This window comes from Drosophila guanche, unplaced genomic scaffold (genome assembly GCF_900245975.1).
Source record: "Drosophila guanche unplaced genomic scaffold, DGUA_6, whole genome shotgun sequence".
Lineage (NCBI taxonomy): Eukaryota > Metazoa > Arthropoda > Insecta > Diptera > Drosophilidae > Drosophila > Drosophila guanche.
In genome coordinates, this window is record NW_022995744.1 from 6,257,153 (window position 1) to 6,275,170 (window position 18,018).

General features: G+C 46.1%; 1 protein-coding gene across 1 annotated transcript; it reads left to right on the plus strand.

The window, feature by feature from the left end:
- The first annotated feature begins 15,653 nt into the window (after positions 1-15,653).
- LOC117579446 (odorant receptor 67d) lies at positions 15,654-16,993 on the plus strand. Its single transcript, XM_034265335.1, has 3 exons — positions 15,654-16,461; positions 16,520-16,709; positions 16,766-16,993. The coding sequence occupies exons 1-3, from the start codon at positions 15,701-15,703 to the stop codon at positions 16,985-16,987; spliced, it is 1,173 nt and encodes a 390-aa protein (XP_034121226.1). The 5' UTR covers positions 15,654-15,700; the 3' UTR covers positions 16,988-16,993.
- Positions 16,994-18,018: the final 1,025 nt, after the last annotated feature.

Sequence of the window (18,018 nt, forward strand, 5' to 3'; positions counted from 1 at the left end):
AAGAATGATCAATTGATGAAAGATATTCGGCATCTATTTGTCCAAATATTTTGCATACAATTATTCCATCATTAATCTGTGTCGATTGGCAAAAAGAAACCTAGAAATATGTTAGAGAGTTTGCAAGTTAGCAATGAATCTCAAGATGGGGAATATTTGGTTTCAGTCTTATGTCTACGCGTAGCCCATTCCCAAACCATTCCTTTAATTTGTTAAATCGTCCACTTCCCCTCTCTCTTTCACTCTCTTGGAACTGTTTCTCAGACCTCTCCCCAGTTTGCGGATTAATTTACTCAGTGCACATTCGGCTGCTTCTGTTCGCCTGGCACTTACTTGGCAGCCAACTCTGTGGCCCATTCACACCTACATCCCGGTACACACACTCCAAAGCTCAGGGGCAAGGACACACAGATACACAAAACGTCTAGCCACGCCTCCAGAATGTGGCACCAGCAGTAAAATTTAATTAAAAACTTTCGCCGTTTGCTGCGCTTCCTGGGCGCCTGTTACAAGTGACGGCAAATTGCTCTGCCTCCTTGGTGGAGAGAAAGAGAGATAGATATGCTCTCACAATAGAGAGAATGAGAGAGTCAGACGCACACATACAGAAAGAGAGCGCATCGTAAAGAGAGTGCTTCAGAGAGAGAGAGAGAGAGAGGAGGGAGTGTTAATTACATTAGCGCGCCCGACACTTGCAGCAAACTTTGACCCCCGGGCCGCAGCGCGTCGCAGCCTCAATTTGCGGTCAGCGGCATTTTCAACACTTTCGTAACGAGGTCACCGCCAGACCACCCCAACATTTTCCTACTCCTCCTTCCCTATGCAATGCGTAAATATTTTCCCCTCTCTCTCTCTCTCTTTCGCGCTCTGTGGCCTTTTTTCGCGCGTTAATAAACTTTTTTTTTTCTTCAGCGCCTTTTCCTTTTGGCCAAAGGACAGTTTGTCCTTTCTTTGGGTCAGACTTCGCGGGGTGGTTGGGTGGAGCTGCTCGGGTGGTTTTCCCCCACCTTCCCCTGCCTTCTTGGGTGCTGTGTTTGTTCGGGTCGCCGCCCGTGACAGTGAAAATGATAGCACAGAGGAGCAGAAGATGGAGTGGGAGGAGGAGAGTGGCTAATTAGGTTTTGGCTCCTGGCTTCTGTGTTTCGTGTCCGCCTTGGTGACGTCATCGTTTGGGGTGGACCTTGCGGGGGGGAGGGGATGTAATTTGGTATGAAATGAAATTAGACCAAAGTTCCCAGGGGAACTTGTCTTCTGTTTGGGTTGCTTTTGGACAGAGCTTTATAATGAGTTTTTGTTTTTATTTGGGTCCGTGTCCGGGTCTGGGTCTCAGTCTGGCACTGGGACTATGGGTCTCTGGGTTCCACTAATTTGCATTTCAAGTATATTTTGGTCAAGGTCAATGTCAAAATAAATTCTGACTCGGGTCAGGGTCATTCCATGCCAGCAGTTGGGGGCAACTGGTTGCTATTGGAATTTGTTAAAGAATTTAATGAGTGAGTGGAGTACACCAAAAAGGTGTTGGAAATGTGGGAAAAAATGGGGCAGGAAGGAAAGAAAATCTTTCTGGTAATCCAGAGAGGTTATTAATGGTACTTTCGACGGTTGAAAGAATGATCATTATTCGTGGAATATTAATTAAGAACTTCATTGAAAGAAAACATTACTAAAGATGTCATAAGGAGCTGTCAGATAGCTTTAAATTAAAGTTGAGACTAAGCTATGGATACATCTTTAAGTGCATTCATTTAATAAATATATTTTTCAACCAGTAAATTAAAATGAAATGCTTTTCTGTTCACCATTCACAAACTTTTCTCATGATTAAATGTACATTTTTTTCTTCAAATTTCCGCATTCTGCCCTGTTCAAGGCACAAAGAGAATTCCCAAAATGCTTTCAATATTTGTGCTGCCCACCCCGTGATTCATACAAAACATATTTCCGTTTCCTTTATTTGTAGGAAACTTTGCCAAAACTGTACTCACATTTGACGCTTAAAAACATTTTCTTGTACTTATTCTTTGCATACATCCTGTACATATGTATGTACATCTTTGAGATGTACGCATCCTCTACCCCAAAAAGGGAAAAACTCACAAGTTTCCGCCCCTCATTTTCAGTTGTTACGCCCACACCCATGCCGAACGATTTCCATTCTCTATTTCCCCCCGTAACATTTCCGTTGGTATTTCTTGTTGTTGTTCGTACATTTTCGCAAATCAACGGCAGACAAAAATCTTTTATTCAAATTTTATTTGATTGCTTTGCGATTTTCGCCGTTGTTCAGAGAGTGAATAAGAAAGGTGGACCTAGAAAGAGACGGACAGTTAAGCAGAGAAAGCAAGAAAGAGAGGGACAGAGTGGGACAGTAGAGAGAGACTGAGCTGGGTTGGGGGTAGAGAGACAGACGCACATTTTGTATGAGAAATCAACATTGGAGAGCGCAGAAAATATTATTTCGAGGACGACAACTTAGGGTTATTGTTCAATTTAAGCACGCAGACAGTGGCTGCAAAGGAGTGGAAAAATTGCACGTTGGCTGGACAGGACAGCCGAAAAAGAAAAGCGTAGAGAAAAAGTTCAACATCAGCAAGATAGCAAAGGGGCAAGTGGGAGGAGGCAAACGAAGACGAGTGGCAGACAGGCAGTCACTTGCAGTCATAGACAAATTTGGCAAGAAAATAGTCGGCACTGCCCTCTCGGAAATGTCTTTAAAAACAGTCGAGAAGGTGGACCATTAAAGGACCTGTCCAAAGTGCAAAACGGGAAACTTGCATTAAATTGCATTTGCATTAAACTCTTTAACCGCCGCCGTTTGTGCGCCTCCGCGGCGTAATACTTTATTATTACATTTTTCACATTAACAGCCTCGCAGGCAGAGGCTCGGGGCAGTGGGGTGGAGGCCAAAACAAAATCTAGATAAATATGCCATGCAGATAGAGCGCCAGAAGGGTATGGGGTATGCCTCAGTGGAGGCAGTCGAGCGCAAGGTTCAATTTTGAAGCAAACAGACTCCGCCGCTTCAGCATCCGCGTTGCCTCTGACTTGGACACATAAGCGGGCTGCGCCAGTCAGTCGTCTATAAATTATATCCGTTCCAAATTGAAATGCGCGTTAAAATGCAGTTAACTTGGTCGTTCGTTGGTCTCGCTGTCTCGCTTGGCCCTCGTTCTGGCCGTGTTGTTATGGCCACCGTAGCAAAACTGCCGTTTTATAACGCTCTCTTTCTTCTGCCCGTGCCCCCACCAGCCCGGCCCCCTGAAGCATCAGCTTCAGGTTCCAGTTTCCTTTTTTTCCCCCGGATTCTCTGACTCTGTTTTTACAGTTTGTGCGCACATAAAAATAGAAAATGGCTCGGAACGGGCTGCCCGGGCGCATGAACACGGTGGCCACATTAGAGTCCTGGTTCCTGTTCCTTTTAGTACCTATTACCTGCCACATTGTCTCCAACGCTACACCTGTGTGTGCCCCAAATGTTGCGGCTACACAAAAAGAATAAAAAAGAGAGAGAAAGAACGGAAATTTCATGGCTGGCAAGCAAAGACAAAGGCAGCTAAAGAAGGGATTTGGGTTGCAGATAGCGACACCAAATGGACAGGATGTGGTTGGGATAAGGCTACGATAGAGCTAAGATTGATGGGCGTAGAGTATGCAAAAATATTGGCAGAATAAATGCTTAGATAGATGGCTAGAAAACACGACTAAAAGGTATGAGAGTTTGTTCTATTTCAGAATAGAAAATCAATGATCTGAGCTAGAAAAGTTTACCCAAATAGATAATCGATGGAATGCACGGAATGCCCGTGTGTACACGGGATGCACTCCATTAGCCCCATCCTCGGTTCGACCTTTTCTCTGTGGGTGCATCGAACCTTTTGAAGTGTTGCTGCCCAGCACTCATACTCCTGCGCGACTGCTGCTGCTGCGTGCGGCGCTCAAGTGTTAAGCTTATGTCATCATTGAGGCATGAACGAGCTTTGGACACGCTGCCTGATTAAGCACACGCCACCAACGACACCCCAGCAACTGGCGCCAACCAGCACAGAGTTAAAGCTTTAAAACTCGAAAGGCGAAAACAATTGGGAAAATTCTGCTAAAAGCAAATGCCACAGCAAAAGCCAGGGAAAAAACTACATCTAACTGTTAGCCGCCAATGCTTTTCAAAGCCAAAAAGTTCTCGTATCTGAAAAAGATGAAAATGCCACGCAATTTGGGGAAAATGCGTACAAAGTTTTGAGGTTGCGAACGAACAAACATGGCGTCACGGCCGGAGATGGCAGAGCGTGAGAGAGAGAGAGAGAGAGAGCTCCTTGTAAATACATTTGCAGAATTTGCTGAATAAATGCGAGAGTTAGTCGTCAGGGATGGGGAATGGTGGGTGGGTGGCTGTGTATGAAAGCATTTCGCATGGGTGGAAAAACTAACAAAGGCCACATAAAGAAAATTTACCATTCTATATGGAAAATAGGAAAAACCCTCGCACACACGCGCACACAGCCACACAAAAGAAAGATACGAACAAACCACCACCACATGAAGACACACGAGCACACACACACACACACATCCATGTGTGTATTGCTTTAATAGAAAATTGCAAAAGTTTTGCAAAAGAAAATTCCTCGGCCAAGTCGTTTCCAGCCAACCCAGTCGAGGTGGCAGGCTGCCCGCCCCAAAAGTCGCCGCTGAAATTGAAAAGAATGTGCAAAAGTAGCAAACCAGAGCCCCCAAACGAATGGAGCGGGGAATGCAGTGGGTCTGGGTGGTTTTAAGGTGGGGGATGTTTGGCGGATCTGGGCTTAGCATTGGGGCTGCTGGCTGATGGCTGCTGGCAAAGAAAGCCAAAGTAAGCATGAAATAAACCCTCATCGTCGTCGGCACATGGCAGCGGCAATGTTGTCTGCCTGCCTGCCTGCCTGCGCGCTGGCAAACAAGAACGACAACCCAGAGTGAATCGCAATGACAATGGGATGCCCTACGACTGAGCAAACATTTATACTAAACAATGCTCAACATGTAAAACATTATATGTAGTACAGAACAGTACATATGCATACATCGCAAATGTACATATGTACATGTCTACATATGTAGATCCCAATCAAAACAAGATTAAATGCTTACTTTTACTTTTACTATTCTCACTTTCTGTCTTCACTTCTACCTGGTCCGGTTATGCTTTGCTTATCTCTCGATTCAACCCCAAAAGCTGCTGTGTCGCGCGCTCACTTCCGAATTACACAGACTTCGACTTGTTCTTCTTTGTTATTTTGGGTCTCGTCGATGAGATCATACTTTGAGCTTTTGTTGCATTTGCTGCCAGCTACCTGCGCTTATTTCGCTCTTTTGCAATGCATGAAGCTTTGTCGCTCTGTCCCACTCCCACATAGCTGTGCTCTCTGATCGAATTCTGCGTTTGAGATCTACTTATTTATGCTTGAGTTGAGTCCATTTGTTTTGCCATCTACTATGCGCTCACTTAGAAATCTTCAAAAAGATTCCCATGACACTACATTTTACTGCTGATAATATTAATTCTGATAAAATTAACTTTCGAGAAACATTTTTTGTATATGACAAAACCCATCAGATAACCAACTTGCCCGCTTGCTCTCCTTCTTTTATGGTACAGGACAGCGAAAACATTGCAGGGCAACACACGCAGTAAACTCTATGAAGATTTACCGGTTTTAACGTTGCCAGTCAGCAGTTCGCTTTGCAGCAGTTGCGCTGCCGCCAGTGTGTGTGCCCGTAGCTGGGGATTGGACCTGGGCTCTGCCTCTGACTATGGGATTGGGTTTGAGTTTATGCCCTGGTCCTGGTTATGGTTCTGGGACCGGTGTCGCGTCTGGCATTATTATGCCCCGTCGTCGCATGCCCCATGCTCGGTTTCCTGTGCTCCTTGCCATGTCGTCATGCTATCAGAGTACAGGATGGGCAATGGCATGGGCACCAACTCCGTACACCGGACGGAACAGTACGTACGGAGATGGGGGTCACGATGTACACAGATGTGGATGGGCGGCCTCATGCAAAACGCATATCGATTTGTTTTGCCGCCGCCAGAGAGACAGCAAGAAAGACAGAGAACGAAAGAGAGAGAGAGAGAGAGAGCAGTTATCTGTGGTGGGAGAGGGAGTGAGCACAGGTGAAGAAAACTCACCACGTGTTGGGTTTCAGTGCGTGTGTGTGTGTGTGTTTAGGAGGGGTGTGGGCGCGCAAATTCAATTTATCCGATCGGGAATACAACGTGCTAATTGCAGGGCAAACCCAAACACACAAAGCAGCCAGTGCCCACAGTCCGCAGTCTCCCCAGTTCCATATTCGTTTCATGATTTCCACTCGTATATCTTTTCTGTTGGCTGTGTTTTCTGCCTGCTGCATATTTGATGAGCGATAGTCCGCCCATAATTAGGCGATACCAGCAGAACCTATCCTGCCATTGCCACTGCCATTGACATGCAACATTGTTGCCACGCTGCTGCTGCTGCTATCAAACTAGATACTATGTTGTGCACTTTTGAGGGCTTTCGGCCTTATCAACAGCCATTATCTGGCCGCAACGACAAGTGCGTGCAACCCGGCCATAAAGTGAGTAACATAGCAGCAGCAGAGACAGCGGCTTGTTCCGGCTTTGGCTCTGCGATGGAATGGAAAATAATTAACTAAATGCAAATAGCATTTTCAGGCATAATTATCACTGCTTCTGAATGCAAACATACAAAAAACACACAGAAATAAAATAACTAAAACTATCATTGTTAATGGGGGGCCGCCGCTTTCCGGTTGGAAAACATTCCCCAATTTCCATACCCATTAAAATGCTGAAATTACATACTTGTAAATATCTCTTTCATCTGGCTAACCAGCTTTCATTCGATCCTTTCAACGCATCGTATTCTGCCCTGCTCCTGCTGCTTATATTGCGCAGCCCATTAAATTCATTAAAAGCCCATCGAAAATGTATGGCGGAGCTGGCAGTAATTTGCCTGTAATGCATCAGCATGTCACCATTGACACCCCAGGGCCCGAACCGGGAACCCTCCTTTGACTTTCACAAGCACAAAAATATACAGGCACACATTATGGCACATTTACTTGTATTAAAACAGGATATTTTATATAAATATGAATTACAATGTGCGGCTTAACATGTTAATAAGATGAGGGAACAGCTTTGGCATCGGCTTCGGTTACTTGCAAATTCAATTAGGTTCGGGGCCATGCGCGATAAGTGGCAGCCACAAAAGCCGCAGCAGGTTCTAGGATCAGCTTATCCTCACTTGCGATCTGTGGGCACAGTGACCAGTTGCAGCTGCAGATTCATTGTGTGCGAAACGAGCTGAATGCGTAATTTAATAAAACGTCACGACTCAGCCGTTCCCTTTCACATATGCAGGATCTGGGCAGGACACTGACCATTCCAGAAGTGCAAACTAGTTGCCACAGCGGGATTAAAGAGTTGCGTTTGCGTAATAAAAATTGCAACTTTATTGTTAATTAAAAGGCACCGGCACAGGCCCAGACCTGGCCTAGAGGCTACTCCACACAAGGCAGCTGCGTAGCTGGTTCGCTGGTTCGGGCCACGTCTATCAATTGTAATGACACTGACACAAAACGTGATCCGAGCCAAAACGTGCCTCAAAGTGTGGAAATTATAATAAATTTAGCAAGTTTTTGGCCCGCAGTTACGGCTCATAATTATGCAGACACCTTGCTCTCGTCCGTCTTGGACTTCAATTGCATATGGCCATATTGACAGCTTGATGGATGTTTGTCCCATGCCCCGCCCTGGTGTCTCTTTAGCATTTTTAGCCCGAGAAATCGAAATCGATTTGAAACGGTTCCAGCAGGCAGGCAGCCAGGCAGTCAGCCTTTTGCATATGGAGTCCACAGTGCCCAGACAATGCCCCGGGTGGTCGCGTACCCACAGTTTATTTTTATTTTTTTGTGGGGGGACTACCGTTGGCCATTTAAGACAATAAATTTCATAAATAGCTTATGCATAAAATGCATTCACTGGACTCCACTCCACACACTCCAAGCCGATTCCCGGACTCCCGCTGTGTTGATATTAATTGGACGACATAATTGCGGTGCCACGCTGCCCATAATAATGATGCCGAGAGCCAGAGTGCTCCCCCAGCCCCTCAATAATTGCTCTGGAAACACGTTCCACTAGCTGCTCCCCCGAATCGCAGTGGCAGTGGCCAAGAGCAGAGCAAACTCCAGTAGTTCCAGCCAAGGAATTTGTATAAATTTGGCAAAAACTTCTTCTGCCGTGCCCTCTCTGTGCCTCACCAATAATTATGGAGCGCCTCTCTGGTGCTCTGGGTCTGGCTGTTGTGCAGCGCTGCATGTGTGCAATTATCGTTGTGTGTCCGCCACTAATTTATTGTCTTTGGGAGCACTCTGCCCTAAATCCAATTGTAATGCAATACGCGGCATTTATCATATTTAAGAACCAGCTAGAGTCAGAGATCCCATCCGATCAGACTACACATATCCTGTATTTATGGCCTGCTAATACGCGGTTTACGAATAATGAGTGGCCACAGTCTCGGCTCCGCTTGGTTACCCTCTTGGGTCTTGGTCTTGGGTCTTGGCTGTTTGCAAATTAAAAATGCTCACGCTTTTCGATTGTTTGCCCATCATTAAGATGGACTCGTACCGTGCACCGTGCGACAGGACATTGTTATGATTATAAATATTTATTTTATGATCCACTCTGGGCCTGCGACTGCTTCTGGCACTGCTTTTTCATCATTGAAATCGGTTAAATGGACTGTGATGTTTATTTTTACTTAGTCCCTTAATAAGCTCCATGTACAATGGTGGAACAGTGGGCGTACCAGTGCCATGTGTGGTGTGGCATGTGCGTGTGGCAGGGAGCAACCAATAGATAAAATGGCGCTGCAAAAAGAGAGCGCTAAACTCGAGACAGAGCGACAGTTAAGCTCAAGGACTCAAGACAGAGGACATGTCCGACTGAAATTGCGCACAATTACGAGGCACGAAGTGTACCCTGTACCCCGCGCGTCTTATCCAAGCGGAAAAGAATTATTACGTTGAGTTTTTCCCTCACACAGACACGGGAAAAGTTCCCATTTTTTGATAGCCACAGCAGAGGACAAGAAACAGGGACAAGGGACCATGCCGCAAGGAGAGATGCCACCAGCATCGCCTCACGTGCATATGACAGTGGAGTAAACAATTTCATTTCTTTTTCGCCCCAGCAGGACCCAAAAGATAACTGCCACAAACGAATGGGGCAAGATGCTGCGCAGCCAGAGCCAGAACCAGAGTCGGGGTATGGGGATGGGGATGGGGATGGGCAGTGGCTGTGGCAGGACAGCAGCAAGGACAACGACAGCACTTGAGTTCTGTTTTCGAACAGCAACAACCACCCAGGAAGGCAGTCAGGCAGGCAGCAGCGGTATAAGAAGTTGCGTAAATATATTGTCCTGTCGCTTATTCATAGCTGTGGGGGGACACACAGGACACCGAACACTGGCAGGACTGGGGACCAACAAAAATTCGTAACTCCCGCCACAGTTATAGCCAGCGCCGTGGGCGCGTTTGGCAGCAGTTAGTCGAGCGTGCCCCGGCGGATTTTTTTAATGCGTGCCTCTATAAATTTTGCACGCCTTTTGTAAATGTTCGTGGTCGTCCTGGGTCCACGGGTGCTCTATGCTGGCATCAAGGACTTGCGGGGGGAGTGGTAGCGTCTCCTCTGGGCAGCTGTACACGTGGCCAGCGCTGTGTTTTTCCTTTTTTCTTTTTTTGTTCTTTGGAAAACTGTCAAATTTTTGTTACTACTGTTCTCCCCCTACTCGCGCTGTGTTTTCTTGAGGGTTTTTTCTCTTTTCAGCGTAGGAGTGGGAAATCTTTTGTATTTATCATAAGAAACGCTGATCCGCCCCATTATATTCCATAAATTACTTGTTTGTTACCCTCTTTTGATGGGATTTCAGTTGAACTTAAGGTTTTTATTAACCATTGAAGGACACTAATTATAATCTGGGTTTCAGTGATCTATTCTCATCCAAGAACCCAGTTTAGAATGTACTTAAATGTCGCCAAATACTCCTCTAAAGTTCAGTGCATTCCAGTCCAATTAGTGTGCCCACACATCTGCTAAAAAAAGGTGTTGCCACACTCGTGAAAAAAACGACATAAATGGCATTGCCAGCTCTACATTTTGCGGTTGCTTTTATGCGTCCGTTGTCGTCCGTTTTTTCTCTCTCGCACTTTTCCAGTTTATTTTTTAACAATTTTTTATTTTCTCTTTTTTTTAGCTGCATCCGCATGTCGACGGGGCTCGAGGCGCATCGGAACTCATCCCGACATGACGCGTCACCGACCGCCGCTGATCTCTGCAACAAAATGCTGGCACAGCAGCATCATATGAGGGTACCAAGGGTTGCGGTAGGTGAGAGTCAAAGGGTAGGGAACGGAAACGGACCCTATGCGCAGTAGGTAAGAAAAAAATTAATTTGCATACCCAATATTCAACGGATTTGCTGTCTGTCTGTCGGTTGGTTACCCAATCCACTGTCCGTTTGAGAATATTTCTTTTTATTTTATATATGGCCAGATACTCTATGAAGGAGCATTGTAATTAGGAATTGAGGATACGCTTTGAGGAAATATATTTGCTGCCAATTTCCATGGTCGTTGGATGTTTGCCGTCCGAATATTATTTTAAATAGTTTCTAAGGCGAAAATCGGAAGATTTCTAGCTCTAAATTCCAGCTGTTTGCCAATCAAACATTTCCCTCTACATAATACCGATATATGGTAAGAAAAGTGTCTCATATCCCAACAAAAATCAATTCAATTTTTCATTAAAATCCACCGAAAATGTTTAAAGTCTCATTTAGGGTATCCCAAAGTCGTCTCTTGTTACCACATTTCCCCTCTGATTTTCCTACTATTTTTTTGTACGCTCCTGCAGCCACTTGTTAGTGGAATTGCATGCTGGCAGTGTCGACTCGACCCGCGGATGCGTTTGCAATTTTTCCATGTAGTTCGCTGCAATATGTTCTGGCGGGCAACTCACTTTGCATGCCACACGAAACACACAAAAAAATAACGAAGCAAGAAAGGACAGGCAAGGTGTGTGAGTGGAGTCGAGGAAAATGTAAAAAATGAATAAACAAAATCGAGCGACAGGACAACCCGCAGCCAAAGCGTCGGAGAATTGTTGCAGCATATTTTGTGTGTGTGTGTGGCTGACTGGCTGCATATTGTTTTGTAATTTTCGCCATGATTTATTACGCTGGGAAGCAGAGAGCGGGTACTTGGGAGAGTGCACTTTAACAGCTTTAAGGTTTGTGTATATCTATGTCAAAGGACTATCTATCGTTGTCGTAGAGAACAATGGCAAACAAAGCATCATTATCAAAACAGCAACAATTGACACTTCTCAATAGAAGCAAAAATCACTTGATATGTAATGCCTGGTCTGGGCCAGGTCTAGCCCATAAATAAATCATACTGCAGCAGCAGCATAATCCATTGTAAAGTGTCGAAAAACTGCAATTGAAATGCAAATCAATGCAAATCGATACTTGAATCATCATCAGTCGCAGCAGAGAGGCAGCCAACAGCAGAGGCAACATGAATGATTCATGCAACGCACGCGAGCATTATTCAAATGCAAATTTCCCAAATGCAAAATGCAAAATGCAAAATTATCCGAAATGCAAAAATCACAGTGCAGAGAGGAGGGTGCCGCCCCTCTCCCGCTGTGTGTGATCGCAACAATCAAATCCAAATAAATGCACCGCAACACAACACAGGGACACAATGCAGCGGCGGCAGCAATGCCAAAATGTTGCAACAAAGCCAACAAATAAACAAAAAACAAGGCAAACAACAATGCAGCGGGGGGTGGGATGTAGGGAAAGTGCTTGCGGATTTTCGCACTTCCGGTTAACTGTTGCTAATTTGATTAGAGACCCACCAAGGGGCAGGCGCAGGCACTGCAAAGGCAGTGGCTGGGCTGTGGCAGAGGCAGAGGCGTGGCTCTGGGGCGATAAACCTTGCTCTGGCTCTCTGGTTCTCTGTCTCTGGCTGTGTTGCTGCCAACTTATGCAAATTATCTCATGTGATTTATGCCCTGAAACACAGAGTCGGATGCCAGCACCCAGCCAGTAGCCAGACAACTTTCTGCTCCTCTGCCGTAAATTGAATTTGTACCAAATAGTTTTGTAAATTGTTTCACACGCCATGCGATGATTCTGTTGCCCCTGCCTCTGCCTCTGCCTCTACTGCTCTTTTGTGGCCTTGTTTTTCTCATATTCAAATCTGTAGAAATCTTCAGACCCGCACAATCTTTATCCATAAGCATTTCAATCATATCCTGTCAGGTTTCTCATCAGCAAACTGGTTCTTGTGCTTTTGAGTAAACCCTTTCTAAGGCATCCCTTCCTTGAAATATCCTTCCATTGTCATGCTAATTGGGCAGCGGCAGACAGGCAGCAAAGGATTGCTCTCAGCATTTCCCCAGGTAGTGCCGGTTCCGTGTGTCCCTCGCTTAGTTTGTCTTAAATCCTTGCCGTGTGAAGTTCGCTGTGATAACAAGCAATCTCCCCACACAGAGCCACACATTCCCCCAGCCATGTGGCACACACCCCCTCCCACGAACCCACGAACCCACGAACCATGACAAACATTAACACGGCCTCTGACGCAATTTAACACCAATTACAATATCCGTTACATCTAATTATTGTTGAGCGGCCGCCCAAGACGTTCACTAAATTAAAGGAAAACACAGAAGGAAGAACGAGAATAAAAAAAACAGAGCCCAGGACATGGGTGGCGCCATTTGTGGTTGCCAGGACATTAACAATGGCAACTGGCAGTGCCAGTGGCCAGTGCCGGGGCAAATGGCGGCCATAAAACAACAGAAGAGAACAGCGAACAGAGCACTGAGCGAATCCTGTGAGCGATCCATGAAACATGAGAAGGAAGGAAGCAAAAAACGTAAGAAAACATCCGTGTGGGTGGTACAGCCAGGAGGGGGAGTGTAGCTGCTGGGGCGAGAACATTTCTTAATTTCCAACAATTTACGCTGAAAGCTTTCTACGCTCAAATGACGACGACTGAGGAGAGACCAGCAGGACGCAGGACGCAGGACGCGACGCGACGATGATGATCTAACGCCATTATTTTCAGGGCAAACGACAGGCAGTTGTTAATGGGGCTTACCACTTAAGCGCGACGGCATAAAATAAACATGCTCCCCCCTCAGACCACTCTCCTACAGCCTGGGCCTTGTCCTGCCTGCTGGCGGATGTCCTGTGCCTGTGCTGGCAAATTAATTAACATGGCGTGCGTTTGCTTCCAGCTCTCTGTCTCTTCCTCTGTGCTTTTCTTTTGCTGCTTGTTTTTCTTGTCTTTTGGCAGTGCTTTTTTTCACTGTTGCTTTGGCTTAATTGTGGACCAGCGTCTGGTGAGTGTCCTTCGTGTCTGGCTGGTGGGTGAACATTCCCGGGGGCAGTTTAACAATTAAGAAACGTTTAAAGTTCGCTGAATTTGGGATGCTGCGTTCCCTTTTTGATTACGCAGCAGGCGGCAGGGGCAGTGGACTTGGACCAGGAAGTGGAACCATTCCGGCAGGACATTGAGCATACGCGGCACGTTGCCTACATCCGTTTGACACCTTTTGTGGCACAGGAAATGAGCTGGGCTGTACGTGACTTGTTTTCGTTCTCCAGCGACGCGTTTCTCCGACTCCAAAATTGGATTTGCAAGTGCAAATGAAGTCATGGAACGGGGTACACCGAAGGCGTCTTTAAGTTGACCCGAAGCGGGGTCCGTTTTCCGTCTCCTGTTTAAAATTCCAAATTTGTGCACTCGCTCAATTTCCTTCCATTCCGAAATTCCCAGATGTAATTACCTGCCCAAAAAGATTTGATGTGGCAACTGCGGCCGCCGAACTCCGGCAATAATTAGTGTCCATTCAAATGGGGCGGCACGGCACGGCACGGCACGGCTACGTGCCAAACACAACGCCCTGCGGCAAGGACGAAGCCACGCCTGGCATAATTGCAATTAAAATGTTTGCCTGGCACTTCTCTCTCGCTCTCTCTTTCATTCTCTCTCTCTTTTTCCGCTGCTCCTCCTGCGCGATTGAGAAGTGCAAACACTTTGAGGCAATTGCCGTGAACAGAAATAATAACAGGAAGAAGATTGTGCAAATTAAAATATAATTAGAGACAAACAAGGACGAGCAAAAGGCATCGCAAAGGAATCGCCCTTACACCAAAGTAGGTGGCGCCGCCTGGCGTTCGGCAGCTGCATAACGCTTACGCACTTTCCAGTGGAAGTTTTTTTTTGGCTTGCCTTCCTGTCTCTCTCTCTCTCTCTCTGTCACTCCTCTCGCTCTTTGTGCCTACTGGCAGAGGGAGAAGGCTGCATAGGGGTGGAAAGTACGAGAGAGTGAGAGAGGGAGACTGAGAGCGCGCGCGGGCCACCTGGAAAACTAACGAGCAAGTAATTTTGTGGGCCAGCTAATGCCATGTCCGTGCTCCTCCTTGGCAGCGTCTTTAAATGTTGCCTTGGCTACTTTAAGCTGCCGTTTTTCCTTACTCTACAGCAGGGGAGCAGCACTCCGCTTGGAGGTGGGCTCTAGCTCTGGCTCTGACTCTGGTTCTGTTTTTCAGGGGTAGTAGGCCTGTGAGGGTCGTTTTTTTTTTGGGTTCTGTGTCCACAGGCCACACCTTCCTTCAGGGGTGGGCTTTTACTTTTGTTTGCCTGGATTTTCGATCGAAAAAAAAAACGAAGAAGGAAATGCGTACGAAAATAAACGCACAAAAAAACGTCGAAAAAATTTGGAAAAAATCCAAAATAAAATAAAGGCCCGGCGAATGCGTGGAGGAAAGAAATGTGCGCCGAGAATCTGCTTTATGAAAAATGTCAAAAACTTCAAAGTGAAAATGCAAGCAAAATGAGAAAAATATTCACTTGAGTGCGCTTTTCTTTTGCTTTTCTGATGTTTTGGGCCCATTGTTCGGGCTGTTGTTGTTGCTTGGTGCCTGCCTGCTTCCTGGCTGCTGCCTGCCTGCTGCTGTTTGAACTGTTGTTGATAGCCTTTATTAGTTGTTGGCCCAAAGCTTAGGCGCTTACACATTGCTTTTCTCCCACTGCCACTGCCACTGCTACAGTCACCCCCGCCCTGGGGCACTTCCTGCTTCCTGCTCCTAAATTTCCGCGCTAAGGACACGAACACAAGGACTCCACAAGCTGGCGGCCGTGCCCCGTGCGCTCTGTAAATAGATATAAATATTTTCCTGCTCTCTGTCTCTGCCAATCTTCGCTTTTCTCGTTTACATTCTTTGTTTTTCATTCGTTTTTTTTAATAAAAAATTTTATATTAAATCAATTGCGTGGAGATTTTTCTTGCGTTGGGGGTGGGGCGGTGGGAGGTGTCGTGTCAGATGTGTTCATGCATAAAGTTGGGGAGTAAGAGGCATGGCATAGCCTTGATATAACCATTAATCGATAAATCGATTCCTTGGCTAATTGTTTTCATTAAGTTGTCAATATTTTGACACCAAACTGTCGGGCAATGATGGCCTATAAAAGGGGATTTTTGTGGAGAAAAAGTGGCATAAACTTCATAGAACTCTGATAGATACAAGTTAAAGTTAATCCCTCTAGAAACCAGTGAAAAAACTTCCATATAGCCATGTCTGGGGTACCACTTGAACGTTACTGCAAGATCAATCGCACCATTCGCTTCTGTGTGGGTATCTGCGGCAATGATGTCATTCCCGAGGACTATCGCATGTGGTGGCTCACCTACATGGTCATTGGTGCCATTTTCTTCTTCTTTGGCTGCACAGTGTACACGGTGTATGTGGGCGTTGTGCTCGAGGGAGATCTCACAGTGATACTCCAGGCCTTTGCCATGGTTGGCTCTGCCGTGCAGGGCCTCACCAAGCTGCTGGTCACCGCCAGAATGGCCGCTGAGGTGCGGCACATCGAGCGCACCTACGAGTCCATCTACCGGGAGTACGGGCAGCGGGGCGGGGACTACAGCAGATGCCTGGAGCGGCGCATCAAGACGACGTGGCACATGCTGATGGCCTTCATGTGGGTGTACATCGTGTTGGTGGGCGGTTTGATTGCCTATCCGTTCTTTTTTTTGATCTTCTACCACGAGAAAACCCTCGTAATGCAGTTCCGTGTGCCGTGGATCGACGAGAGCACCGATGGTGGCTACCTGATGCTCATTTCGACACACGTAATTCTCCTGTCCTTTGGCGGCTTCGGCAACTTTGGCGGCGACATGTATTTGTTCCTTTTCATTACCAATGTGCCCACGCTGAAGGATATATTCAATGTCAAGTTGCAGGAATTCAATGCTGTGGTTGTACTGCGAAAGGACTACCAAAGGATGAAGACTCAACTCTGGGATTTGCTGGCCTGGCATCAGCAGTATGTGAGGTGGGGTCTGTGCACTCTCCCCCCCAATTTATAGCTTCATTTTGTGTTTTTTTTCTAGCATTCTCCGAGCTACGGAGCGCATCTACAGAATCATTTTGTTTGTCCAACTGTCCACCGGTTGTGTCAGCATTCTCTGCACTATATCCTGCATCTTCATAGGCGCCTGGCCCGCAGCACCCATTTATCTGGTGTACTCCTTTATAGGCATGTACACCTTCTGCGGACTGGGCACCATTGTGGAGAATTCGGTAAACTTTTCTCTGTCTTTGTTCGTTGATTAAATTTTAGTTTATTGCGTTTGCAGAACGAGGACTTAACCACGGAGATCTATGCCAATTGTTTGTGGTACGAGCTGCCTGTCAAGGAGCAAAAGTTGGTAATTCTCATGCTGGCCAAGTCCCAACACGAGATCTCCCTTACCGCCGCCGATGTGATGCCGCTGTCCATGAACACGGCCCTGCAGCTGACCAAGGGAATCTATAGCTTCAGCATGATGATGATTACATATTTGGGTTATGAAAAATAGAGAGGAGATGCACTGAAGATGTTTAAAAATAAATTACAGAAAATAGTTACCCTGTGCACCTTAAATCCATTCGAAATTGATCATTTTATGTGGTAATTAATTCAATTTTCCTAACAAAAATTGATTTTAGCATTTAAAAATGTTTCAAACATTTCTAAAACATTTATAAAATATTAATTGAAGCTTGATTGAAGGATCATGGTAGCAAATACATCAATTACGCAGATCCTTTGGCTGCTACAAGTTTCCTACCACAAAGCACTGCCCTTCCCCCTGCAACACGCATCTCCAGTCCTCAGCCTCTCTCCTTTGTGGCATCCGTGGCCAAAGCTGCTGATTAATTTTTGCTCTTTGTCTAATGAACTTCGCGGCAAGAATTTAATAAACAGCCCGGCTCGGCTCTTTATGGCCACCACAAAATAAAAAGAAATGATGGCTCCCTCCTGCCGCAGAGTCTATAAATGATAGGATAGTAAAAACAGTACAAAAAAATACAACAAAAAACCTACAAAAAACAGAGAGAAAGCAGCGCACACAGAGCCGCAAGTAAATGAGTGAGAAAAAGTATGAAAAATCATCGCTCTGGTAAGTTGTAAAAATTGTCTTTTAATGCCGCACAAATCCAGCAGATTGCCACGTAGTGCTAATAAAATAAAGTTATGTCCGTGGTGGTGAGGGGAGGACAAAAAGAAGCAAAAACCTCTCCCGCCAAACGCACTGGAAATTCCACCTAAATAGTGTCCACACTCCTCCTCCTGCTCCCCCTGCTGATGCTACTGTGTACATTCAGCTCCTAAGAATCCACACACAAAAAAATGGCGTTGAAAATTGAGTGCGCGGGCGCAGGATGATGGCCGGAGTAGGCGGGCAGGGGAGGGGAGCTCGGTAAACGCATCATTAATCAAATGTCCGGAGCGTAAGCACCGTTATTCATCATTGCTTATGGATAAGGTGCCACCACCATGCCACCACCCCAAGCCCCAGCTCCCCGGACCACTTGAATCCTCTCAAGGCAGTCGGCATGAGTCGCC

Bases quoted from the DNA above. Each gene is read 5' to 3' on its own strand.
- LOC117579446 (XM_034265335.1), top strand. From the start codon at position 15,701: ATGTCTGGGGTACCACTTGAACGTTACTGCAAGATCAATCGCACCATT. The intron at 16,462-16,519 runs GTGGGGTCTGTG...TTTTTTTTCTAG, and splicing joins TGGCATCAGCAGTATGTGAG to CATTCTCCGAGCTACGGAGC. The intron at 16,710-16,765 runs GTAAACTTTTCT...TTGCGTTTGCAG, and splicing joins GCACCATTGTGGAGAATTCG to AACGAGGACTTAACCACGGA.